The sequence below is a fragment of the Rattus norvegicus genome, chromosome 10, assembly GCF_021556685.1.
Source record: "Rattus norvegicus strain SHRSP/BbbUtx chromosome 10, alternate assembly SHRSP_T2T, whole genome shotgun sequence".
In the NCBI taxonomy this organism is placed as follows: Eukaryota; Metazoa; Chordata; class Mammalia; order Rodentia; family Muridae; genus Rattus; species Rattus norvegicus.
Genome location: NC_141543.1, coordinates 79807025 through 79833187, shown reverse-complemented (window position 1 = coordinate 79833187; position 26163 = coordinate 79807025). Strand labels below are relative to the sequence as shown.

General features: G+C 46.7%; 1 protein-coding gene and 1 pseudogene across 1 annotated transcript; one reads left to right on the top strand and one right to left on the bottom strand.

Annotated features, from left to right (window-relative positions):
- Positions 1-1146: 1146 nt before the first annotated feature.
- On the bottom strand, positions 1147-21932 carry C10h17orf67 (similar to human chromosome 17 open reading frame 67). The gene is given in 4 exon segments (NM_001377133.1): positions 1147-1294; positions 5145-5280; positions 20836-20936; positions 21871-21932. Coding segments are annotated over 3 exon segments (276 nt in total). The 5' UTR covers positions 21929-21932; the 3' UTR covers positions 1147-1294; positions 5145-5163.
- Positions 6519-6620, top strand: LOC120095466 (U6atac minor spliceosomal RNA; annotated as a pseudogene).
- Positions 21933-26163: the final 4231 nt, after the last annotated feature.

The following is a 26163-nucleotide window of genomic DNA, read 5'->3' as shown; positions in this document are numbered from 1 at the left end:
CATTTTTGTCCTGCCAGCTTTCTTTCGCATTGCTATGCAGAGATTCAGTAACTCTCTTCCTAAGAAGCCCACCCCTGACACCACCCAAGGGGACTCCCCCGCTCTGCTTGAACTCTGTCTCTAATTCCTAATAGAGAAGCACCCCGGCTTTCCACAAGAAATGTCTCCTTTGCTGGAGGACGAGGTATGCATTGAGAGCTGTATTCTGGGCCTGCTGGGATGACCTTGGGCAAATATTTTCTTTGGAGGGAAAGAAAAACAGAAAGTAGCCATCGTGCAAAACCACTGAACGTTCATGTTTCCATTTTCGATCTGCGTTTCTTTATTATTTCGTGTGCATATCTATCCTATCTGTGCCTAGGAGTGGGTGTGTGCGTGCCACAGATGCTTGTGCAAGTCGGGGGATAACGTACAGGAGTCAATTATTTTCCACCATGTAGGTCCTGGGGATCAAATTCAGGACATCAGGCTTAGCAAAGGGCACACTTACCCACCATCTCACCGGGCCCATTTACATACTGCAGAACAATATAGGGGCTGGAGAGATGGCTCAGCAATTAAGAGCACTTCCATTCCAGCTCTTGCAGAGGACCCAGGTTCAGTCCTCAACGTATACACACATACATGCATGCATGCACGGTGGCTCATAACCATCTATGAACTCCGGTTTCTGGAGATTGGCCTCTGGACTCCTCTAGGACATGGTATACAAATAAACACTCAAACATATATAATAAAAAAAAGCCTTGAAAAACGTTTAAAAAAATAGTACACTTTCTGGAACTGGGTTTACAAAGATAAGCAGGGAAAGGCAAACTCCAGTACTCTCATCATAGGAAAAGAGACACAGAAAGACTAAGCACTGGCCTTTATTAGTTCAGCAAAGAAATGAAAAAGCAGATGACCCAAACCTCAGCAGCCCCAAGTGATGCCCTTCCCTCTCTGAACAAGATATCCCCAGGGTCCCCAGGACAGATGCCCTGCCACAGGCCTGTTCTGCAGCCCCCAGCTCCACCCCTCTAAGGAAGGACTGCGGTTCTGCCTACCCTTGCAAACTAGCAGGGAGGCCTTCAGGAGCCTGTGCTTGCACCTGTTTGTTTTCACACTGTAGGCAGGTTAGCCAAATGGAGCAGAATACATGTTCTCCATTTCCCCCAAGGCAACTTCTGGCTGCTCACTAAGGACCACAAGTTCTTGAGGTCAGAAGACATTGTTTCTAAGGTTTTAGATCAAATAGAAGATGAGCTTCTCTCTGTCCTAGCAGTCTCTGGATCACTGCCTGTCAGCGTGCTTGCTGGAAAAGAAAAGAATGAGAAAATAATGTTAGAATAATGGTAGTGGTGGTGGTGATGGAGGTGATGATGGTGGTGATAGTGGTAGTGGTGGTGGTGATGGTGGTGATATTAGTGATGGTGGTGGTGGTGGAGGAGGAGGTAATGGTGGTGGTGATGATGATGGTGGTGGTGGTTGTGGTGGTGGTGATGATGATGGTGATAATGACAGTGGTGATGGTGGTGATGGTGGTGGTGGTGGTGGTGGTGGAGGTGATGGTAGTGGTGGTGGGATGGTGGTGGTGGTGGTGGTGGAGGTGATGGTAGTGGTGGTGGGATGGTGGTGGTGGTGGTGGTGGTGGTGGAGGTGATGGTAGTGGTGGTGGAGGTGATGGTGGTGGAGGTGATGGTGGTGGAGGTGATGATGGTGGTGATAGTGGTAGTGGTGGTAGTGATGGTGGTGATATTGGTGGGGGGGGGGGTGGAGGAGGAGGAGGAGGTGATGGTGGTAGTGATGATGGTGGTGGTGGTGGTTATAGTGGTGGTGGTGATGGAGGAGGAGGAGGTAATTGTGGTGGTGATGATGATGGTGGTGGTGGTTGTGGTGGTGGTGATGGTGATGGTGATGGTGATAATGACAGTGGTGATGATGGTGGTGGTGGTGGTGGAGGTGATGGTGGTGGTGGTGATGGTGAGGGTGGTGGTGATGGTGGAGGTGATGGTGGTGGTAGTGGAAGAAAAAGGAAAAGGCTACCAGCTGTTATCGCCTGTAACAAAAAAAAATCCCTCTGTGTGCACCAATTTTAAAAGATTTCTTTTATTTATGTATGCATATGTGTATCTGTATGTGTACACATGCGTGCCAGAGGCCAGAAGGGGGTATCAGATTTTGCTGGAGCTGGAGTTATATAGGAGATTGTGAGCCTCCTGACGTGGGTGCTAGAGACTAAACTCCAGTGCTCTGGAAGAGCAGCAAGCACTCTTGGCCACTGAGCCATCTCCAACTTTTTGGATCTTCAGGACAGCAAAAGGAGAAGCTGTCACTCTCTATATCTTACAGGAGAAACAGAAAGCAGTCAGGCTGGCTTTTCCACTCAGCCAGTCACTGGTAGACTCAGGATCTTCAGGCTGTTGACCCCAAATTCCAGGCTGAGGCACCTCTGTCCCTACTGCTTCTGTCTCCATGTACGTGGGAGCTGTCTGAAATGATGCCTTTGTGGAATCCCAAGATTCTGTTTAAGAATCATTCACTGCTAGGTGGTGGTAGTGCAGCCCTTTAATGCTAGCACTTGGCAGTCAGAGCTCTGAGTTCTAGGCCAGCCTGGTCTACAGAGTAAGTTCTGGGATAGCCAGGGCTACACAGAGAAACCCTGTCTCAAAAAAAAAAAAAAGGAAAGAAAAGAAAAGAAAAGGAAGAGAAAAAGAGGAGGAAGAGGGAGAAAGAGAAGGAGAAGTCATCATTCACTGAGGACCAGGCCCAAAGACAACATTGTCCCAATGTATAGATACAGAATCAGAAACTGAGAGAGAAGTAGCTTGCCACAGAGTTAAGACACAGAGCAGTCAGCCCACTCTAGCCAGAGTCTGAGCCCCTAAGCCCCGAACAATTCTGTTTCCTTTTTTGAATGTGTGTGTGTGTGTGTGCGCGTGCGCGCGCACGCGCACGCGAGCGTGTCATAGTGTAGATGTAGAAATCAAAGCACAAGAGTACATCTTGTGGGAATCCTCTCCTACCCTGAGGGTCCCAGGGTTCAAACTCAAATCATCAAACTTAACAGCGAGTGTCTTAGTGGCAAGTGTCTTTGCCAGCTGAGCCATCTTGCCTGCCCCCACAGTTCTGTTTTCTGTGACTCAAGTAGAGTTTTCAAGAAAACTCAAGTAGAGTTTTCTGTGAGGGAAGACAAGGCCCTTGATACAGGAGGAATGGCAGCCTGGGAGTCAGGGGTATATCCATATGTAACCATCCTGGCAGAAGTAAACATTCTACAGAGACGCTTGCCAAGCTGAAGACACAGCTCAGTTGGTAGAGAACTGCCCAGCATGCATGAAGCCCTGCATTTGGTCTCCAGCGCCGCATAAAACCAACTGCAGTTGTACATTCCTGTAATCTCTGTACTTGGGAGCAGTGGGAAGAAGGATCAGAAATTCAAGGTTGTCCTAGTCTACGCACAAGTTCTTTAAGACTCGGGAGGACTGTCCCTCCCTTTGGTTATCAACCCTCAGGAATTGGAATTTCTCCAGGAGTGTCCATGCTGGGAGAAGGAAAGGACTGAAGCCCAGTGCCTGGGAGATTCCACAAGGTTTTGTCACCTTGTCACCTTGTGGCAGAGACTGAAGCTTAGACACAGATGATTGACAGACCATACTTTGACCAAAACCACTTAGAGAAGCATGTGTCTGGTCTTCTATTTAACCTAAACCTCAAGTCAGGACCCTCAAGTCAGGACAGGGGTCATGGGACCTCTGTTCCTCTTCCCGGTGTGTTCCCATGGAATAAGTCTCCTTTTTCTGGCTTTCTCCATTCTGTCTTTGATTGGCCTATTGAAAACAAGCAGGGGGCCTGAAGAGATGGCTCAGTGGTTAAGAGCACTGACTGCTCTTCCAGAGGTCCTGAGTTCAACTCCCAGCAACCACATGGTGGCTCACAACCATCCGTAATGGGATTTGGTGCCCTCTTCTGGTGGGTCTGAGGACAGCTACAGTGTACTCATACATAAATAAATAATTCTTTTTAAAAAAAAGAAAGGAAGGAAGGAAGGAAGGAAGGAAGGAAGAAAGAAAGAAGGAAAGAAAGAAAGAAAGAAGAGAAAGGAAGGAAACAAGCTTGCAGAAGCTGCCAAGGCCCAAACTCTGAACAGAACAACTCTAGTCACACCAGGCACATCAGAGGAAACTGACTCAGAATAGGGCTCTGGGGCCAGAAAGGGTGGAAGAGGGAAGTTAGCCCAACCCTTATCCTCCAGAGTAGAACTCTTGCCCTCTTCCACATCCTCTTGCCTTCTGCAAAACTGCCTCCCAGGGCATCTTGGACAGGACCAAGCAACAGGTCTGCATTCATTCCATGCCAGTCCTTTCTGTGCCTGGGTGCTCCATAACACCCAGTCAGCTCCTCCATTAAATGGGGTCAAAGTTCATGCCATCACTAACACCAGGGTAATAAGACGGTGGATGTCAGAGCTTATGAGAGAGTACTGCAAACTACCGGGTGATATTCCGAAGAGAGCATCCCCGTACCGTTACAGTAGCACAAAATACACAGCACTGAAGATAAAAAGCTTGCTTGTGACCACGCGTAATAAACCATCCAGTTATGTTCTGTCCTTCTCGGTCTATAAAGTAGTGCATGCCTTTAAACACTCAGAAGACAAAGGCCAGTCTTTTCAGCATGTTCCAGGCCCTCCAAAGCTACAGGGGGCGGGGGGTGGTGGCGGGAGAAAAGGAAAAAGAAAAAACAAAAACCTGCCCAGAAGCAGAGAAGAGGTTAGAGAGGGAAAGAGACGGCTCAACTGTTAAGAGCACTTGCTGCTCTTCTAGAGAACTCAGTTTCAGTTCCCAGCACCCCACAGTGGCCCACAACTGCTGTAACTCCAGTCCTAGGAGATCAGATGCCCTCTTCTGGCCTCTGTAGGAATTGCACGCATGTGGTGCACAGATCCTTCCAGACTGGTAAATAGGATATCATGCCCTCCCAATCTGAGATCTCTTGGTGACCAATAGGCTCCCTGCTTTCTTCCTTGCCTGGCTCCCTTGACACCCCATAAACAACACACAACCGACACACTGGCCTCTAAGCACACTGCCCCCCAAAATCTCCCTACCATGAACATACTTCCAATAGTCACCCTCTCCAACAGAAGGAGGTCTAGGACATACCGAGCTGGCCCCAGGTCCTTTACACGGGCTGGACAATGTTCCTGTCGCAGTGTGGCTTGCAGTGAGGATTCAGCCAGTGTTCCAGAAACTGCTCCTCAGCGCGGTGCTCCAGGGCCAGGAGGTGGTGCATATACTCCTGAAGAGACAAACGCATAGCAGTGAGAGGCTCCTGGAACTCACCACACAGACCAGGCTGGCCTTAAGCTCCCAGAGATCTGTCTGCCTCTGCCTCCCGAGTGCTGGGATCAAAGATCGTGAAGCTTGCCTGCTTCTTACCCTCAGTCTTTCACAGTCCAGTAGGAAGCCAGCCAGCAAGGGAGCCAGATGGTGCAGCCTGCAGGGTCACCCTCACTCAGAGAGGGCCCTGGATGCTATAGCTATGAGGTGTGAATCACTCCAAAGAGTGCGTGTGAAAACAGAACCACAAAACATTTCACTATGGGAGGGAGTGGCATATTTAGTAATAGAGTATTTATGACACATGTCTACATCAAAAATATCTTAAACCTTCCTGACAGCACTGACACGCCTTTGACAGAGGACCCAGTTTGAACTTGAAGCTTTGATGCTTTGAGAATGTCCTCCAGGAACTCTACAGCCAGCACTGAACACAATCATTAAAAAAGAAGAAAAGGTGGGTTGGCTGAGGTGGCGCACACCTTTAGTCCCCGTGCTCAGGAGGCAGAGTCAGGTGGGTCTCTGTGAGTTCAAGGTCAGCCTGGTCTACAAAGTAAGTTCCAGGACAGCCAGGACTGTTACACAGAGAAACCCTGTCTCAGAAAGAAAGAAAAGAAAGAAAGAAAGAAGGAAGGAAGGAAGGAAGGAAGGAAGGAAGGAAGGAAGGAAGGGGGTAAAGCTGGGAAATAGCTCAGTTGGTGAAATACTTGCAATACAAGATTAGGACCCGAGTTCAGGTCCCAGAACCTGCATTAAACAAAAACAAGCATGGTGGTGCATGACTGCAATTCCAGCACTGATGGGGCAGGGACAGAAGGACCCCAGGGCTTGCTGGGTAGCCAGTCTCTCAGAATAAGTGAGCTCTGTGTTCAGTGAGAGACCCTGCCTCAAAAACAACAGGTGGAGAGCAGTTGGACAGGAAAACATTCACACACCTACACCATGCACGTGCACACACCTGCACGTGCACACACCTGCACATGCACACCTGCACCGGAAAACGTTCATACGCATGCATCATATAAGTGAACATACACTCATAGAAAAGGGAGGCATGGTTGGCTATGTGCTGTAATCCCAGCACATGGCGAGCTGAGACAAGAGAACTGCCACACGCTCAAGGCCAGCCCAAGCAACATAATAAATTCCAGGCCAGCCTAGGCTTAAGGTGAGACCCTGCCTCAAAAAAGAAACGAAGTAGTCTATGGAAAGAGATGTTTAACATTCCTCTTGACAAGGGCCTAAAGCACACATATGGGTAAGACATTACCACCCACTTTGTGGCATCTACTGCTTTTCGGAACTGGGAAAACTCACACTGAGTGAGGTAAGAACCCAGGCTCAGAAAGACCAATAGCATATGTTCTTTCATATGCCGATCTATATTCTGGCCCTGGGAACACTGCACATACATGGCACACACACATACATTCAAGCAAAAATATTCCTACACATAAAATAAAAATAAGTCCATAAAATAATGTTAAGTAGAGAGAGGGGGGGTACAGAGAGAGACAGTGTCTCAAAAACAAAGGAATCTTAGGCTCATGATTCTCTGCCTTGGCCTTCTGAATAGCTAGGACTATGGCACATGTCACCGGCCCTGAGTAGGTTTTATTTGTGGGTTTGTTTTTTTAGGACAACAGCCACAGTACACCGAGTGTGCAGTTTAATGCCTGGTACACAGTAGGGCCTCAGGACAGCTCGCTGAAGGGACGTATAAATGAATACAAGGAGAGATTGCTTTTTATCGTACTAAATCCTCCTTGGAAGGTCGCCTCCCGTGTGGATTATCTTTGCTCTAATGGCCAAATGTACATAAAAGCAAAAGTCCAGTGTCCTGTTTCACAGCAGCTGAAGTCATCACTGAAGAAAAGCCACCAAAATAGACACACACTGAGAACGAGAAAGAAGCCAGCACCGGTTTCCATGACACTTCAGTATTTATTTTAAATGTTGGGGAAATGAATATGCCACAAAGGCCTGAAAGCAGTCATTAGTCAAAGATGAAAAGCCCAACTACAAATCAGCTAAAAACCACAAATTTAACAATTGCATTGGCCGAGTCAGAAATGACCCAGTGCTAATGACCCTCTCAAATGTTCCTGGACTAAGAAAGGAGAGGGAGATGGAAAACAGGTTTTCATTTCTTTAGATTTCCCTTCTCCAGGGAGGGAAGAAATTAAACAAAAACAAAAACTCCTATTTGTGTCCCATGTCAAACGCTCGTTGTGATGATTTAAAGTGAATCCTTTCCCAGTAAATTGGGATGGAAACGACTTAGACCCTCACTGGATGGCGTGATAATGAAATGAGATGTCCAGCAGGGCCTGGCCCAACCCAAGAATGACATAGAAAACAGCCTATCAAGGCATGAACTCTTTCCAAGATGTCTCCATCCTTCCCTATGACACTCGGGAGGATTTATTTTGCTCATTAGTCAAAAGTAATCTGGAGGATGGCTCAGAAGTTAACTGTCCTGGATTCCCCCGAAGGCTCCACGTCCCAGGAAAGCCGATACGCTCTGAACATCTCAGTTACTCTGAACCATCTTTGAGATCATGGGAACAAAGGGGGAATGGAGTTCCTGGGACCGTTGTCATGGTGCTAAACATGAAACCATATTTACTAAAGCCAGCCTGATTTCTCTGCATCCAGTAAGAACGCACCTGAAAGGACTACGGGCCAAAAGCAGCCCGGCTTCCTAGAAAGGCAAATCCCCAGGGTGCAGGAGCACTTATAAACAAACGGACCGCGAAGGACATTGTTGAAGCCTGAACGTCCTCGTTCTTTTGCCTGCTTCTCCCAGGCGATTGGCAAAAACAAATTCTTCCTTAAGATTTGGAAAGATAAGAGAAGCTCGGTGAGTTTAAACAAGGCGACTGAAGAGATTTCCTTGAGATACACTCTAGGTTCCACGGTGTGCGCACACGCCTGCCCGCCCTCCCCAGGAAGCAGAAATGTAGCTAGCATTTACTAAATGCTAATCATTGGTCTGATTCTGGAGACCCAGAAGTGAAACAAACTGTCCTTCTCCTAAACAGATTTAGAACAGTCTAATAAGACAACAAATGTCAAAATTGGGGGCTGGAGTGGCTCGGTGGTTAAGAACACATACTGTCCTTGCAAAGGACCCAAGCTCCGTTCCCAGCACTCGCATATATACACATGCACACATGTATACACAGAGACAAGTGCACAAATGCACTAAAAAATATTTTTAAATAAACAAAAATTTAAGTATTAAATATAAAGTTCACCAAAGCAACAGCTTCAATACTCTGCTAGACGGTAGGCCCATTATCTCTCTGAGCCTTGCTCTAGAAATCCGCTTTCACAAGGGTGTGTTTACCAACGAGTACAGCATTGTTTTGTAGATGAGTAAGATGATCTCTCTAGCCACAAGAAACATCTTCTCAGCGCCCCCTAGTGGTTATCTGGAAACACAACTGGTGCTGAATTTCCACAAACCATGTTTTATCCTATACACACAGGCCTATAATGAAGTTTAATTTACAAACTGGGTCAAGCAAGAAGCCAAGAACTGGGCTGGAGAGATGGCTCAGAGGTTAAGAGCACTGACTGCTTTTTCAGAGGTCCTGAGTTCAAATCCCAGCAACCACATGGTGGCTCACAACCATCTGTAGTGAGATCTGATGCCCTCTTCTGGTGTGTCTGAAGACAGCTATGGTGTACTCATATATAATAAATAAATCTAAAAAAATAAGATGTCCATGACAATATTAATTATAAAATAGAATAAGCCACGGAGCTGGAGAAGGAACAACGTCAGTAAAGCCTTTACCTCCACTTGGGGAAGGGCATGCCTCAGGAGAGGCTGGGTGGGTCTATCTAGGGAGAAAGTTACTGAATCCTGTAGTTCCACTCCATGAGATCCTGAGTTCAATCCCCAGAACACACAGTTAAAATCCCAGGCATAATGGGGTGCATTTTTTTTATGGTTTTTTTTTTTTTTGGTTCTTTTTTTCGGAGCTGGGGACCAAACCCAGGGACTTGCGCTTCCTAGGCAAGCGCTCTACCACTGAGCTAAATCCCCAACCCATGGTGTGCATTTTTAATCCCAGTGCTGGCAACACTAAGTCAGGCTTATTGAGGAGCTCCAGGCCCACGAGAGACTCTGTCTCAAAATACAAGGTAGACAGCTCCTGAAAAATGATACCCAAGGTTAATCTCGGCTTGTGTGCTCACGCACACATACACACACACACACACACACACACACACACGCACACGCACACGCACACACACGCATATATAAAAGCATAAATGTACACACACATAGACACACACAAAAATATATAATAAAAGCTTTGTAACTGCAGTCTATCACACACATACCAGCACACATACATACAGACACACACACACACACATACACCCTCAACATGGCTTATTGGACTGTGCTTTCCCTCCTTCTTGTGGGAACACCAGATGATGTAATGCCTGTGGGGTAGGACGGAGTAAGGGGAAAGGCAGAGGCTGTACTGAAAGAGAAGCACTATAATGGACTGAATAATGGAGACAGAGACTGTGTGAGTCACTGATCTATTTCTGTGGAGAGACACCATGACCAAGGCAACGCTTTTGAAAGAAAACATTTAACTGGGGACTTGCTCTCAGGTTCAGAAGGTTAGTCCAGAATCATCGTGTGGGAAACAGGCAGGCACAGCACTGGAGCAATAGCTGAGAGCTTTACATCCTGAACCCTAAGCATGAGAGAGAGAAAGAGAGGGGGGGGCCTGGTGTGGGCCTTTGAAATCTCAAAGCCCATCCTCAGTGACACACACTTACACCAACAAGGCCACACCTCCTAATCCATCCAAACAGTTGGTCTGGGGACCAAGCATGCAAACATATGAACCGATGTGGGTATTCTCATTCAGACACTACAGAGACGAAGTGGCTGACAAGTGATGTGTAGGAGTGTGGATACACTAGACATGGCCACCCTGGGCAAGATGAAGCAAGACATCCCAAGACCTCATCACCCTCCCCAGAATAGCACACCAGTTTATCTTACGCATTGTTCCCTGCTAAAAATTCCTATTTAATATTTGTAGACTATGGATGACCAGGAGTCACAGAAAACGGAAGTGCAAACAAGGAAGGGTGAGCACACAGGAAGGGTAGATAGGAAAGAGAAACACTGTAACATTCAGAAAGAGATGTACCAGCCAGAGCTGAGGGGAAAGGGCCTTCCCGTAGATGGGATCACCTGTGAAACAAATGCTATGACCTTGTTTACCTGGGAAGGGTGGCAGGGAACTCCCAGATGACTTGGGGCCAGCATGTCCCCATGCCAGAGCACACTGCCTCTTTTCTATAAACAGAAGGACTCAGAAGGCTGTGTTAATTAGGGTCACTACTGCTGTGATGAGACACCATGACCAAAGCAAACTGAGGAGGGAAGGCTTTCCTTCACTCACAGCTCCATGTAACCATTCATTATCAAAAGCAAAGAGGTCGGGAACTCAAGCAAGGCAGGAACCTGGAGGTAGGAGCTGATGCTGAGGCCATAGAGGGATCCTGCTTACTCGCTTGCTCCTCGTGGCTTGCTCAGCCTGCTGTCTTATAGAACCCAAGGCCACCAACCTGAGGTGGCCTCACCCACAATGGCCTGGGCCCCTCCCCATCAGTCACTAATTAAGAAATTGCCCTGCAGGCTTGCCAACAACCGGATCTTTCAGAGGCATTTTCCCAGTCAAAGCGCCCTCCTGGGTTTTTTGGGGGAGTGTGTGTGTGTGTGTGTGTGTGTGTGTGTGTGTGTGTGTGTGTGTTTAAGCACTCACTTACTCACTTCAGCCTCACAATGAGCCTCATTAAGCAGTTATAATTTCCTCGTTCTCTAGCTGCAAAGAGAGAGAGAGAGAGAGAGAGAGAGAGAGAGAGAGAGAGAGAGAGAGAAGAAAGACTCGGAGTTTTAAGTAATTTGGCCAAGATATGATGAGTTAAGATTCATACAAGCGGGTTGGGGATTTAGCTCAGTGGTAGAGCGCTTGCCTAGGAAGCGCAAGGCCCTGGGTTCGGTCCCCAGCTCCGGAAAAAAAAAAAAAGATTCATACAATCTGTTGCCCACCATGAACTGACATAATCTTGTGGAAATCATACTTAAGCTCGTTAATTTTTTTTTAAACTGGTAACTTAAATAGCATGCCCCCCCCCCCAATTCATATTCACTCATCCTTTGTTTAGGGAGCTAGATCTTTACCAATGTTACCAATTAAAGATGACATCAAACTGGATTCAGGTAGGTCCTATTCCGTGGCTGGTGTCCTTTGAAGAAGGAAATGTGTGAAACCAGGGTGCCAGCTCAGAGGCGAGGAACTTGGCTTGGCACACATGGGTTCAATCCCCACCTGATAGCTTGTTTTCATTAACAACTTGACACAATGTACAGTCACCTGGGAAGGGAATCTCAGCGAGGCATTGTGGGTAGGTAGGGGTCTCTGTGTCACAATTCATTGAGATGAGAAGACCTGTCCACTGAGGGGGGCATCGATGGGAACACCCGCCCACTGGGGGGTGGGGCATCTTTCCCTGGGTTTGGGTCTGTGGCTGTGCCAAGTGGAGAAGATGAGCTGAATACACGCAATGCTCTCATTCATTCTCTCTTGACAGTGGGTATGACTGTTTCCGGTTCCTGCTACCTTACCTCCCCCACGGGAACGGAGTGCCACCCAGAACTGTAAGCTAAAATAAACCCTTTCTCCCCCACTTTGCAACTGTCAGGATATTTTATTACAGAACAGAAACAAAACTAGAACATTCCAATACTGGAGGAAAAAATAAAAAGGAAATGTAGACACAAAGAAGGCCACGTGACAGCAGGCAGGCTGGAGACTTGCCGGCGTGGGTTAAGAAACAGTAAGGACCGCCAGCCACCACTAGGAGGCAGGCGAGGGACGGGTAATAGCCACTTCTTCAGAGCTTCCAGAGGGAACTGCTGATGCTTGATTTCAAACCCCAGCCTCCTGAGTTGTAAGAAAATAAAGCGCTACTTTACCACAGCCCTAAGAAATGGATACACACAAGCCACAGAGAGGACGGAGGTGAAGGTAAAATTTTGCGCCAAATCTTATCACTCAGAGATTCCATCACTGCTGCTCCGTACACACAGATAAACAGACATGAATATGGGTAGACCAAGTTTTTCTTCAAAACTTCATCTCCATTCTTAAAGTTGTACGTGCAAAATTGTATCTAAGGTTTGTGTCAAGAGTACAGGAGCGTCCCCAGCTCCGAAAAAAAAAAAAAAAAAAAAAAAAAAAAACCAAAAAAAAAAAAAAAAAAAAAGAGTACAGGAGCATAGGCTATCACGATGCATCACATCCGAGGGGTCAGGTGCTCACTGTACAAGTTTGGTGACCAGAGTCCGATCGTTGGAACCCACAGAAAGGTGAAAGAGGAGAACCAACTCCACTAAACTGTCCCCGGACCTCATGCACACTGTGGTATGTGCACCCACAGACACTCACCACACACATGCACAAAAATAATAATTTTGGGGGTTGGGGATTTAGCTCAGTGGTAGAGCGCTTGCCTAGGAAGCGCAAGGCCCTGGGTTCGGTCCCCAGCTCCGAAAAAAAGAACCAAAAAAATAATAATAATAATAATTTTTAAAGGAGTATAGGATGCTGGGTATGCTGGCTGGTTTTGTGTGTCAACTTCACACAAGCTGGAGTTATCACAGAGAAAGGAGCCTCCCTTGAGGAAATGCCTCCATGAAACCCAGCTGTAAGGCATTTTCTCAATTAGTGATCAAGTGGGAAGGGCCCATTGTGAGTGGTGCCGTCCCTGGGCTGGTGGTCCTGGGGTTCTATAAGGCAGGCTGAACAAGCCAGTAATCAACACTCCTCTGTGGCCTCTGCTTCAGCTCCAGCCTCTTGCTTCCTGACCTGCTTGAGTTCCAGTCATGACTTCCTTTGGTGATGAACAGCACTGTGGAAGTGTAAGCAGAATAAACCCTTTCCTCCCCAACTTACTTCTTGGTCATGATGTTTTGTGCAGGAATAGAAACCCTGACTAAGACACTGGGAATGGTGGTGCATGCCTTTAATCCCAACACGCAGAAGGCAGAAGATGTACTTCTGGGTTTGAAATCAATCTGACCTATTTAATAAGTTCCAAGACAGTCAGAGTTACATAGTGAGACCCTGTCTGAAAGACAGAGACAGACAGACAGGCAGACAGACAGAGAGAGACAGAGAGAGACAGAGAGAGACAGAGAGAGAAAGAGTTCTTATGCACACTGAGGGCAGACCTTGGTACAATTTGGCAGTATTTAGTATAAATGAAAGCACATGAAACTCTGAGAAATTCCTTTTTTTTTTTTCACTGAACTTGAAAAACACACAAGTGTATGATGGGTTTTATTTTATTATCTTATGTGTATGAGTACTTGCCTGCATGTATGTCCATGCACCAGGAGCATGCCTGGTGCCCTCAGAGGTTAGAAGACCGCATGGTAATGGATCTCCTAAGACCGGAGTTGCAAACTGCAAAGGAGTGCTCTTAACCTCTGAGCCATTCCCCCAACCCCACATGTGGGGAGTTTTATTACATATGGAAAATATCTTTGTTCAGAAAAAGAGCACATAAATTGTAACACATTCTAACATGCATCCCTTAATAATAACAGGCTGGAATACATTGTGTTGAGTGGAAGCAACCATGTTGCAGAAAAAGCATAAGCAGGACCTAGTTACCACCCCAGCAAGCTGGTGGTCTGGGCAAGTAGTGTCCTTTGCCTGACATGGTATGAATAAGATATCTCTCTCTCTCCCTTTCTCTCTCTCTCTCTCTCTCTCTCTCTCTCTCTCTCTCTCTCTCTCTCTCTCTCTCTCTCTCCAGAGATCAGCAAGGCTGGAGCAGAGGCAGGACAACGAGATGATGAAGGATGGATGGGCCTCTGTGCTTATAGATCCTCAGGGAAGGCCAGAACTGGAGAACCCAATGGGGAGGCTGGAGTGCCAGCTGCAGGGTTATTGCTTGTCCTACTTGCACCTACCACAAGGACAGTGGAGGATGAGGATCCAGGCTCTAGAACTGAGGTGGTGCCACACACTCCAGTGTGGAAGGCAAGAGCGGAAGCCATTGTAAGTGAAAAAAAATCAGGAGTTCCTTTTGGAGCCGTTACATCAGAGATGCCTATTAGATAGTCAAGCACAATTAGGAAGTGGGCAGTTGGATAAACCAGTCCAGAGCTCCTGAGAGAGGTCAGGCAGGGGACAGAAGCCTGCGGCTGTCTCATTGGTATAGAGGTAAGAGTCAAGCCACAGGACTAGAGAAAGAGGGAAGGCAGAGCCCAGGATGCTCCAACAGAGCAGGACTTCCTAACTCTAAGGTGTCCAGAGATTGCTGGGTGGGTCATGCACAGACACAGGCCACATTTTGGGGGTGTGAAGAGCAGCCTGGGGTCTGCCTGTCTGGTGAGCTTGGGAGAAGCCTGAGCAGCTCTCTAGGGACCACATTGAGAGGCGATGGTTGAGATCCAGCCATAAAGATCTAGGCAAACACCCTCACAGCTAAGGAGTCCAGGGTTCTCGGAGTGGGGGTGGGGGGCAGAATCATTTTCCATGTTGGTTACTCTCATATCACTGTGACCCTCAGTACCCAACAGAAGCAACCTAGGAAAGATTTAGGCTGGATTTAGGCTGGACAGACAGCCCTGTAGTGTTGCTGTGAAATTATAAAAAATGCTGTCTTTTACCCCGCACTAGGTCCGTCACCGAAGTACCCCCAAGACATCTGGTAGACGTCTTCATCTCAGTTACCAGAGCTTCTCACCTGCTTTGCTCCATCCCATATCACACCGCCGATGGCGTCTCTCTGAGCCTGGCAACAATCTCTCCACCCATCTAGTTCCCAAGGCAGGTTGCCACCATACCAGAAATATACATCCTAATTCCATGGCGGCCTAGTGTCTCCACCACAGTGCCGGATCTGGTGCGGGATAAAAGACACCATTTTTTACAATTTTTACAGCAACACAGTGTTTAGGAGCATTTACCGCTCTCCCAGAGGATCAGAGTTCAGTACCCAGCACCCATGTCCGGTGGCTCTCAACCATCTGTAACTGCAGCTCCAGGGGAATCTATTACCTCTGACCTCTTTGGGCACCAGCATTCACGTGCACATACCCTCGCACAGATACAGACAAATACAAACCACTGAAAGCATAGATAAAACCTTTTTTAAAAAAAGATTTAAAATAAATAAAAGGGGCGGGGGGCTGGAGAGATGGCTCAAGGGTTAAGAGCACTGACGGCTCTTCCAGAGGTCCTGAGTTCAATTCCCAGCAACCACATGGTGGCTCACAACAATGTCTGATGCCCTCTTCTGGCTTGCAGGCATAAATGCAGGCAGAGCACTCATGAAAATGAAAGAAAGAAATCTAAAAAAAAAAAAAAAAAAAAAAAAAAAAAAAAGACTTAGGGAAGATTTGTTTTGTCTCATGGGTTTGGAGTTTATTTAGTCCATCTCAGTGGGGAAGATACTGCCAATATCAGTTCAAGGCAGTGGAGTGTGTGACTGTTCATGTCACGGTGACCAGGGAACAGAGAAAGTAGGGCAGGAACCAGGGCCAGGAATAACTTTCAGAGGTGTACCCCTTTTTGGTTTTGGGGGTGTTTGTTTGGTTTGCTTTGTTTTTGTTCCACCACCAGCCAGGCCTCGGTGACAGCTGAGGAACAAATATTCAAAACTCGAGCCTGGGGGTTGGGGATTTAGCTCAGCGGTAGAGCACTTGCCTAGCAAGCGCAAGGCCCTGGGTTCGGTCCCCAGCTCCGAAAAAAAGAAAAAAAAAAAAAAAAAACTCGAGCCTGTGAGGACATTCCAGTTTCAAACTGCCTTCCAGGGGGCTGGAGAGATGGCTCAGTGGTTAAGAGTACCGACTGCTCTTCCAGAAGTCCTGAGTTCAAATCCCAGCAACCACATGGTGGCTCACAACCATCTGTAATGGAATATGATGCCCTCTTCTGGTGTGTCTGAAGACAGCTACAGTGTACTTATATATAATAAATAAATAAATCTTCAAACTGCCTTCCATTCCGCTCTCTTCCCATAGCCCCGTCTTCCTGCAGTTGTCTCCAAACAGGGTTGGGTTACTTGGTTTGTCTAGGCCTCTGTGAGCTCCACAAGGATTCATTAGGCCTGCAAGTCCTCTGACACAATAGAATCGTTGTGACAAGTCAGTCAAATCTACCTGTCTCCGTGTGGCAGGTCCCTAAATGAAGCCTTTGGGGAGTTCCCATCCCATTTCTGTGAAGCCCAGACGCTATGCTCCCAAGTCTCCAAAAGTCTGGAGGCAAGTTCATGATAAACGACCGTCACAGCCAGTTTCTCTACCACAGCAGCCTCCAGAGTCTAGGGGTGACTTTCCTCTCTTGAAAGTCACGATCACCCCATGTAACACCTGCCAGTCATCATTCCTTCCAGAAAACCACTAACACAGGTGGCTTTGTGTGGCTGGGGGTTGCGGAGGAAACATCGTGCTACGAAACTAACTGCAAACCCAAAGCACCAAGTGTATTCAGAAACGTGTGTCAGCGGTTCCTAGACCAGGGAATTCCAGCCCTCTGCCTTCCTCAGGCACCATCCGCCTGTCCCGTTCTCTGGTCTCTCTCTCTCTCTCTCTCTCTCTCTCTCTCTCTCTCTCTCTCTCTCTCTCTCTCTCTCTCTCCACCCAAACAGTGGTCTCATTGTCTTGCATCCTGCCTGCCTCCATACATTTAAAGTTCCCCCACCTTACCTGTGTCCAATTAACCTGTAATTCTGCAGAAGCCAAGGGTCACAATAGCAAACGCTTCACCATAGCTCTTCATGAGAAGAGACTACAAATCTCTATGTGTGTTTTGGTTTTGAACTAACATACCTCCCTAAAGCACTTCTCTCCATAGCCTCTCCATAACCTCTCCATACTCTGAACCAGTTTTCTTCTATCCAGTCACTTAGCAAGAAGCAACATAAGACAACCCCATTAGTTAACATTTCAATTAGGTAAGTTGGCAGTAAGCACACGGGTCTCCAGGCTTGGTTTTCAGGGGCACATGCCTTCCCCCAAAAGTTGTCAACTGAACTCATTTGCCCAAGTCCACCTGTCGGTCTCCTGGGTACCATGGCAAGGAGATGCAATATGTGTCCAACAATGTCACTGGCTGTTTCCCAAGTACAGCATCTGAAGGCCAGCATCTAAGAAGCTCTATATTCTGAGTCTCTAATTCACAGACCTAACCGTATCAGCACCCTGCTTGAAACCCCTGGATGGTTCCACAGTGTGTACAACACTAAAACCCAACCGTGTTGCAATGATGTCCAGGGGACATCCATCCTGACCCTGAGAGAGCCTTCCACAGGCATCATTCCAAGAAGCCCAAAAGGCCTAAAGAAGAGCATGGAGAAAGGATATCTGACACAAATATTCTGCAAAGCCTTTTTCAAAACACATACGTATAGATCAGACCTGGTGGCAAATGCCTAATCCCAGCAGGTAGATCTCTGTGAGTTCAAGGTCAGCCTGGTCTACAGAGTGAGTTCCAGGATAGCCAAGGCTATGTTGAGAGACCCTGTCTCAAAAAAAAAAAAAAAAAAAAAAAAGGAAGACAGAAGGAAGCCATGTCTCTTCAGGAGCCAAGGGCCCGGGATGATGTTTACCCACTGTGCAGCTCTGATCGCCAGTTTGTTCCTGACCCTGCCTCGCCATGGGACCTCACTGACATCCCACAACACGCTGACAAGCACAGGGCCACCATACTTTGCACTGAAATCCAGCTGCATGTGTTCTCAGGGGTTGAGGCAGGCTGTGGCCCTGACCCAGGAAGAGGCACCATGTCCGCAAAGGACAGTTTTCTGAGCGTGTCCGCTCAGAAGTTTCTAAGAGGGGAGAGCACCACACAATGCAGACCAAGTGCTCCACGGTTGCAGGAGGCAGGAAACTGAGCCTCAACCGTCCAAACGCCTGCACACAGAGGCCTACGGAGCCCTCAGTCAGGACCAAGGCCGTTTCCCCACAGAGTGCAAGACTGAGCCAGGTGCTGATGCTGTCAGAGATTAGGGTGTTAGCTTACTGATAGAAAGCTTGCTTTAGGGCTGGAGAAATGGCTCAGCGGTTAAGAGCTCTGATCATTCTTCCAGAGGTCCTGAGTTCAAATCCCAGCAACCACATGGTGGCTCACAACCACCTGTAATGGGATCCGATGCCCTCTTCTGGTGTGTCTGAAGACAGCAACCGTGTACTCATGTACATAAAATAAATAAATCTTTTTTTTTTCTTTTTCTTTTTTTCGGAGCTGGGGACCGAACCCAGGGCCTTGCGTTTGCTAGGCAAGCGCTCTACTGAGCTAAATCCCCAACCCCTTAATAAATCTTTTAAAAGCTATATTCAGAAAAAGTCTTTTAAATATCAAATCACGCACATTGGGTCTGCATCAAGAAAAGATAAACATGGCTTCAGATTTCCGTGAGCCTCGACAGAAGAGTCTGACTAAGAGCAAACACCCAGCTAAGAGGTCTGAGACCAACCTGAACCACAGAGATACGGCCAGACAAAAATTTCCAGATTCCCCGAGCTTGCTGGTGCATTGGGATGAACTTTCACCTGGATGAGGTGGAAACACCATGAATATCCAAAATGATTCTGGCTGGTCACAGCAGGAGCCGAGGTAGACCTCAAACAGAGGCTGGATCAGCCTGCCAAGGTCTTATACCCTGAACTAAGCACCCAAAAGGAAGGCAGGAAAGGAGGCTGTGTAACTACTTACCTTTTCGTTGTGATAAAATATACAACTTGAGGGAGACTTATTTTCCTTCACTGCTTGGGGGTACCAGTCCATCATGATGGAGGGGGTCATATTGCTACCATGATCAAGAAGTGATCCTACTAATACATCTACAACACAATTCCTGCACCTAAGGCCCAGGGACCGTTACAGAAGAGGAACCAGAAAGACCGTAAGAGTCAGAGGAACTGAGAGTTTGCTGTGAGGCTGTGTCTCCTAGAAATGTCAGAGAGGCTGCATCCATGAAGGATGGTCAACATGGCTGCCCAGACAAAACTCGAACAAGGATGACAGCAACGGGCATGCTAGCATAGAAGGGCGAGAGCTCAGGAGACTTCAACCCTAGACAAAGAACTGTAGGCCACTGGGGAATTCTGAGAGAGGGAGAAATGGTCTTCTCCAGGGTCAAACCCTCCCTAACTTGTTATCCAATGCCAAGTTGTCAACCCTGAGATTAAATAGATACAAGTAGCATTGTTCAGACTGAGCAGGTTGTATTTCTGTGTTTGTGTGTGTGTGTGTGTGTGTGTGTGTGTATGAGTGTGTGAGTGTGTGTGTGTGTGAATATGTGAGTGTGTGAGTGTGTATGTGTATTTGTGAGTGTGTGTGAGTGTATGTGTGAATGTGTGTGTGAGTGTGTAGGAGTGTGTGTGAGTGTGTGTGTGTGTGTGTGTGTGTGTGTGTGTGTGTGTGTGTGCTTAACCACAAAGACAAGAAGAGCTGGGCATGGTGGCCCATGCCTTTAATACCAGCACTCCGGAGGCAGAGGTAGTTGGATCTCTGTGAGTTTGAGGCCAGCCTAGTCTACAAGGTGAATTCCAGGACTATTACACATAGAAACCCTGACTTGGGGTAGAGGGAAAGAAAGAAAGAAAGAAAGAAAGAAAGAAAGAAAGAAAGAAAGAAAGAAAGAAAGAAAGAAAGAAAGAAAGAAAGAAAGAAAGAAAGAGAGAGAGAAAGAGAGAGAGAGAGAGAGAGAAAGAAAGAAAGGGAGGGAGGCAGTGAAGTTGAGAGAAAGGGGAGGTACATGAGAGGGAATAACATAATTACATTATAATTTCAAAAAAATTTTAAGTATGTTATTAAAAAATAAATAAAAGCCTTTGCCCAGATTGCTTTCTCTTTTTCATGGCTGTCTAGAACCCAGTCCATAGAATGGTGCTGCTTACTAAATGGGTCTTTCCCTACCTCAGTTAGCTCAGTCTTAAAACTCTCACAGGCAAACCCAGAGGTTGTCTTGGAGGTGATTCTAGACCCTTGTAAGTTGACAATTGTAACTCTCACAGATGCCCTGGTTCAGAGAGACGACACAAGTGAATAGCGTAACCTTTCAGGGAAGAGCTGAGGACAAAGGCTATTCATAACCAGAAGCAGCTGCTATGAAGATTCTGCCTAGGGAGGCCATGGCTGGCTGAGGATGCTAGTCTAGTCTGCCTGGGGTCCAAGAGGCAGACAGTGGATTGGCATCGGCCAAAGAGAACAAACTGAGCAAGCAGATCGGAGGAGGGAGATGCTGAGCAGCCCACTCAGGATACTAGGACATACTCCACACCCTGTAGACCCTGCTATGTCTGCGTTAAGTAGGTGGGTAGAGCCAGCATCTCCAGGAGTGAGTCTGTAATAGAAAACTCCATCCACAGCCACCTGTGACCAGCCCGGAATGAAGGCTCATTCGGAAGATAACATGCTCTATAAAATTGCCAGGGCCAGGTACTCACCCGCATGGGCTCGTCCGGGAATCCAGGTTTGCTGGGCCTGTCTTGCCGCCTGGACCTCAGGAGCTGTTTCGCTTGCTTTTCTGTCAAAATCGGGGAAGCTTCTGGAAAATCAGGAAGAGACTTGAGAGATTCCCAGGCCCAGGAATCCACACTCCACCTTAGTATTCCAGAGAGGGTCTGCAAGTCTAATCTTGGCTAAAATACAACAAGAAATCTGTCCCAAAAGATGTGGCATTTCTGAGGGCTCAGAAACTTTACGTTGTTTTTACTGTGGTTAACTAGGAGCAAAAGTGTCAGGATTAAAATCTATGTACTCCCTGCAATAGCCCCTTTCTTTAAAGTGGACATTTATGTAACATGTGGTTTTGTTTTGTTTTGTTTTGTTTTGTTGCTTCCTTGCTTGTTTTTGTCTGTTTTGTTTGTGTTTTTGGCTAGCGGGCCTTGAACTCACTGTCTAGCTGGGAGGTGATTAGCCTTCTGATCCTTCTGATTAGTACAATAAATTACAGTTGTTTACCACCATGCCCAGTTAACGTGGTCCTGAGACTAAGCTCAGGGCTCTCTTCACATACGCTAGGCAAGGGCTCTGTCAGCTGAGCTACATCCCCAGCCCTGATTTAAAAAAAAAAAATTTATTCTTGCCTGTTCTGTTGTCTGTGGCAATAAGACTGTGTCCAACCTGGTCTTCACACATTCCACTGAGAAGGTACGGTTACAAAATTATTAATGAAGAGGAGGGGTAATCACATGCAACTATTAAAAGATAGTAGCAGAGTAAAAGAACAGAAAGCTTCTGTGATCTCACATGAACATTAAAAGAAGATGCAATTGAAGGCTCGTCAGTGTTTTGTTTTTTTTTAATAGTATTCAAACACATTTTAAGACCTCTCAATTAAGGTAATTTACCTCCCTTTTAAAGAATAACAATTCTACAAGCTTGCTCTTACAGAGAGAGAGAGCAGTGAAATGTCAGTCTACCCTATACACCATCATGTCCGTGTAAAAATTGGTCGAGCCCATGGAGAGAGAACCTACCTGAGGAGAAAGCCAGCAGGGTGAGAGCAAAGACCAAGACAAACAGCTTCTCCATCATGCCAGGCTTCTCTCCGCTGACTGCACTCTCCAGACCGGCCCTACCTACTTGAAAGAGGCCCCGTCAGATCCAATACGGTGCAAACTTCCACTAACACAGTTTGCCTCGTGAGGCTAAGTGCATCTGACTCCGGGTTTGCAATAATGACTGTTAAAATACTCCCCTCTGAATTCCTGCGGACTTTCATCCTGAGACAGGAAACGGTCCCTCTGCTGTGTGACCTGCTGAGCGCCGTTTTGAAAACATTCATTCCGAGTAAACAGGTCTGTCTAGCTACACTCCGTGATCACTTGGGTATTTCTCTAAAGCTTCAGCTTGCCTTTTGGTTCACTGAGTTAGCACGAATCTCTTTTTTGACATTTATTTTGTGTGTGTGGGTGTGTGTGCCTGTGTGCCTGTGTGTGTGTGTGTGTGTGTGTGTGTGTGTGTGTGTATGTGCACTCGAAGGCCTCCATGGAAGGACGTGTCAGGGGCCAGTTTGTGGGAGTCCGTCCTCTCCCTCCACTGTGTAGGTCTTAGGGATTGAACTCAGGTTGTCAGAACTGGCAGCAAGCAATGGCAGCATGTTCACCCACTGAGCCATCTCACCAGCCCTAATTATCTCTTATATTTGCATATTTTATGATGTTTTCCCAAAATCCATCCAACATCCAAGCTCTCCCCCCTCCCCTTTTTCTTTTCTCTCCCCTTGAAAAAGAAGCCAACGAAGCCCACGCCCTCACAGGGTGTGATGGAGTCTTGGTGAGAAGTCATGAGCTTCCCACGGTTAGGTGTGACCACTCGCTGTTAGCCACCTCTTTCCTAAAATCAGGGGAATTAAGATCCAGAGATAGAGAAAGGCGATCAAGCCCAGGTTCATACCTAAGTATGGAGGGAGAAACTAAAAGTCTGTCTTCACACTTGACCCTGTGTGTTCTCATTATGCTCCGTGCTTTAGATTAGACGCCAACTGTTCATAAGAGCCCATGTGTCAGAGGCCTCCCAACATGTGAGTCCGAGGGAGAGGGAACAACCTTAAAATGTAAAACCTAGCCCGCATATAGTGGTGCATGACTTTAATCCCAGAACTCGAAAGGCAGAAGCAGGTGGACTATGAGTCTGAGGCCGGCTATTATACTTAGTGAGTTTTAGGACAGCCAAGGCTGTATAGATAAATCCTGTCTCAAAAGGGGTGGGCGCTACATAGCAAGTCCTGAGGTCAGTGGGAACAGGTCCTTGATGGGGAGGAATTGTGGGACCTGGCTCCATTCCTCTTTCTCCTTGGCGCCTGGATCCTGACAAGATCTGTTCCACTCTGTGCTCCTGCAGTGATCTCCTGCAGTGATCTCCTGCCTCACACAGGCCCAGCCCAAAGAGGGACAATCATTCATGTGCTAGAACCCCTACACTGTGAGACCAAAGAAACCTTTCCTCAGGGCTGGGGCAGTTAAGGGCACCTGCTGCTCTTGGGGAACACCCAGATTCTGGTGCTCCTCAGTTCACAACTGCAGTTCCAGGAGATCCAATGCCCTCTCCTGACCTTCCCAGGCACCAAGCGTACACAAGGTACCCATGAGTGCATTCAGGCAAAACACTCACATCTAAAATAAGGTTGGGGATTTAGCTCAGTGGTAGAGCGCTTGCCTAGCAAGCGCAAGGCCCTGGGTTCGGTCCCCAGCTCTGAAAAAAAAAAAAAAAGATTTAAAATAAAATAAACCTAAAAATATTTTTTTAAGGAAAAGAAGCCATGAACTGAAAAGAGAGCAAGGCAGGCAGATACACAAGAAGGTTTGAAGGGACAGCAGGGAGGGAAAGGGGAAAATTATGTATAATCTCAAAAAAATTAATAATTTTTTTAAAAGAAACCTTTTGTCTTTATAAATTGACCATCTCAAGTACTCTATCACAAAGACATAAACTTGACTGACACAGTCATAGCAAACTTGTTCCTGTACGGGGCCTCAGGAACTTCAGTAAGACTGTCAGCAGCTTTAACCAGACTTAAGGTTGTCTTCATAAAGATCAGGAAATCTGCTGGTTGTGGAGGCACACTGCAGGGATCCAGCTCCTTCCAGTAGGAGAACCAGGGAGCTCAAGATCCTCTCCAGCCCATGGGAAGTTCAGTGCAAACCTTGTGACACTGTCTCTATCAGTGCAAACCTGACTCCCTTGATGTTGTCTCATCCAAAAAAGAGGGTCCAACTTGGTGCTGTGGTTCTCTGAATCTCATCAATAAACGTCATATGAAGAAATCATCAAATACGTAACAAATGATAGCTGGAAGGTTTCTGTGTAGAATGATCTCTGTTCAGAATAATGGCTGCTGTCCTGTGCTCACTTTGCCGGCTCCAAAGAAAACAGAGCCTGACTGGCGGCAGTTGTTGGAGGCCATGCTAATGCCTGGTAACTGATATTAAACTCAAGTGTCCTCAAAAAGAAAAGACAGAGGAAAAACAAACTTTTAAAACTGAAATGCCCTGCCACTGGGTTGGTATACAGAGATTTCAAGCAGACTGCAAAAAAGGGAATGAAATCGTGTGTTGTCAGTAAAAGTCTCTCTCTCTCTCTCCCTCCCTCCCTCTCTCTCCCTCTCCCTCTCCCTCCTGGTACTCACTCTGTAGACCAGGCTGGCCTCAAACTCAGAGATCTGGGATTAAAGGTGTACCCCACCACTGCCCAGCTTTGTTTTGTTTTGTTTTGTTTTGTTGATAAAATGGATACTAAGCCTGACCACCTAAATTCAATCCCCAGGATCTACAAGGTGAAAAGCCTGAACCAACCCTGTCCTCCATACAAATGCCAGGGCATTCTTGTCCCATATCCATTTGTATCTACAAAAACACAAAAGTAAATGTAATCTAACAAACATACAAATAAATAATATAACATAATAAATAATTATATGAAGTAAATAAATGCAATAAAACATTTAGGTGTCTTGTTTCTTATCCACACGCCTTTTTATTTTTTTTTTATTTCTTCTGCTCTTCATGTTCGGAGGGAACGCTGTTGTTTTATGCTATCAAATAAACTTCTTCAATCCATTAGAAAAAAATCTATACTTAGCTAGAAATTACTAAAAAAAAAAGGTTCAGTATGCACTCACTCCGAAAGCACTTCTCTAATCTAGTAACTTCTGTCCAGTAGAAAACACGTGGCAGGCTAGTGGTGGCGCACACCTTTGATCCCAGCGCTCAGAGGTAGGTGGCTCTCTGATCTCTGAGTTTTTAGGCCAGCCTGGTCTACAGAGTGAGTTCCAGGACAGCCAGTGCTACATAGAGAAACCCTGTCTTGAAAAACTAGAACACAAACAAAGGAACAAAACCATAATGTGGGGCTGGAGAGATGGCTCGATGATTAAGAGCACAGACTGCTCTTCCAGAGGTCCTGAGTTCAATTCCCAGCAACCACATGGTGGCTCACAACCATCTGTAATGAGATCTGATGCCCTCTTCTGGTGTGTCTGAAGACAGCTACAGTGTACTTATATATAATAAATAAATCTTTAAAAAAAAAAAAAAAAAAAAAAAACCATAATGTGAACCAGGTACAAGCTTAGGCCCACAGCTGTAATCCCCAGACGCAGCAGACTAGACAGGGAAAATTATGATTCTCCGAGTCCACCTTAGATACATAGTAAGACCCTGACTCAAACAAACAAGCAGTTAAAGAGAAAGAAACGTATTTGGCTGAGGATGAGGCTAGCCTCAGAACCTTGCTTACACAGGCATGAAGCTGTGGATGGAGTTCCCTCAGCTCATAAATGAATATGGGCAGTGCTTTGCAGGGGCGGGCAAGATGGTCAGAAGCTCAAGGCCATCCTCAGCTACATTGATAATTCGAGGCTAGCCTGGACTGTATGAGACCCTATCAAAAGAGTGAAAGCAACGAACAGTCTTTCAGGGGACAGGAGGGCGAGACGATCATTCAAGATGGGGTCACATATAGCCTGGACTTGAGGCTGGACTTGAACTCTTGATCATCTTGTGTCTACCTCCCAAGTGCTGGGGTTAGAGGGGCATGCCAGCCTGCTCATTTTGATGCCCTGCTAGTCAAGCATCCTACCAACTGAGCCACATCCCCATCCTGGGACACTTCTTAAGCAATGTAAAATAGCCCCGCCTTTCATTGCCAGCAGAGGCAGGCAGATCTCTGTAAAACCGAGGCCAGCCTGGTCTACATACAGAGTTCCAGAGATATGTAGAGAGATCCCATTTTTAAAAACCGAAATTAAAAAATGAATAAATAAGAGATGT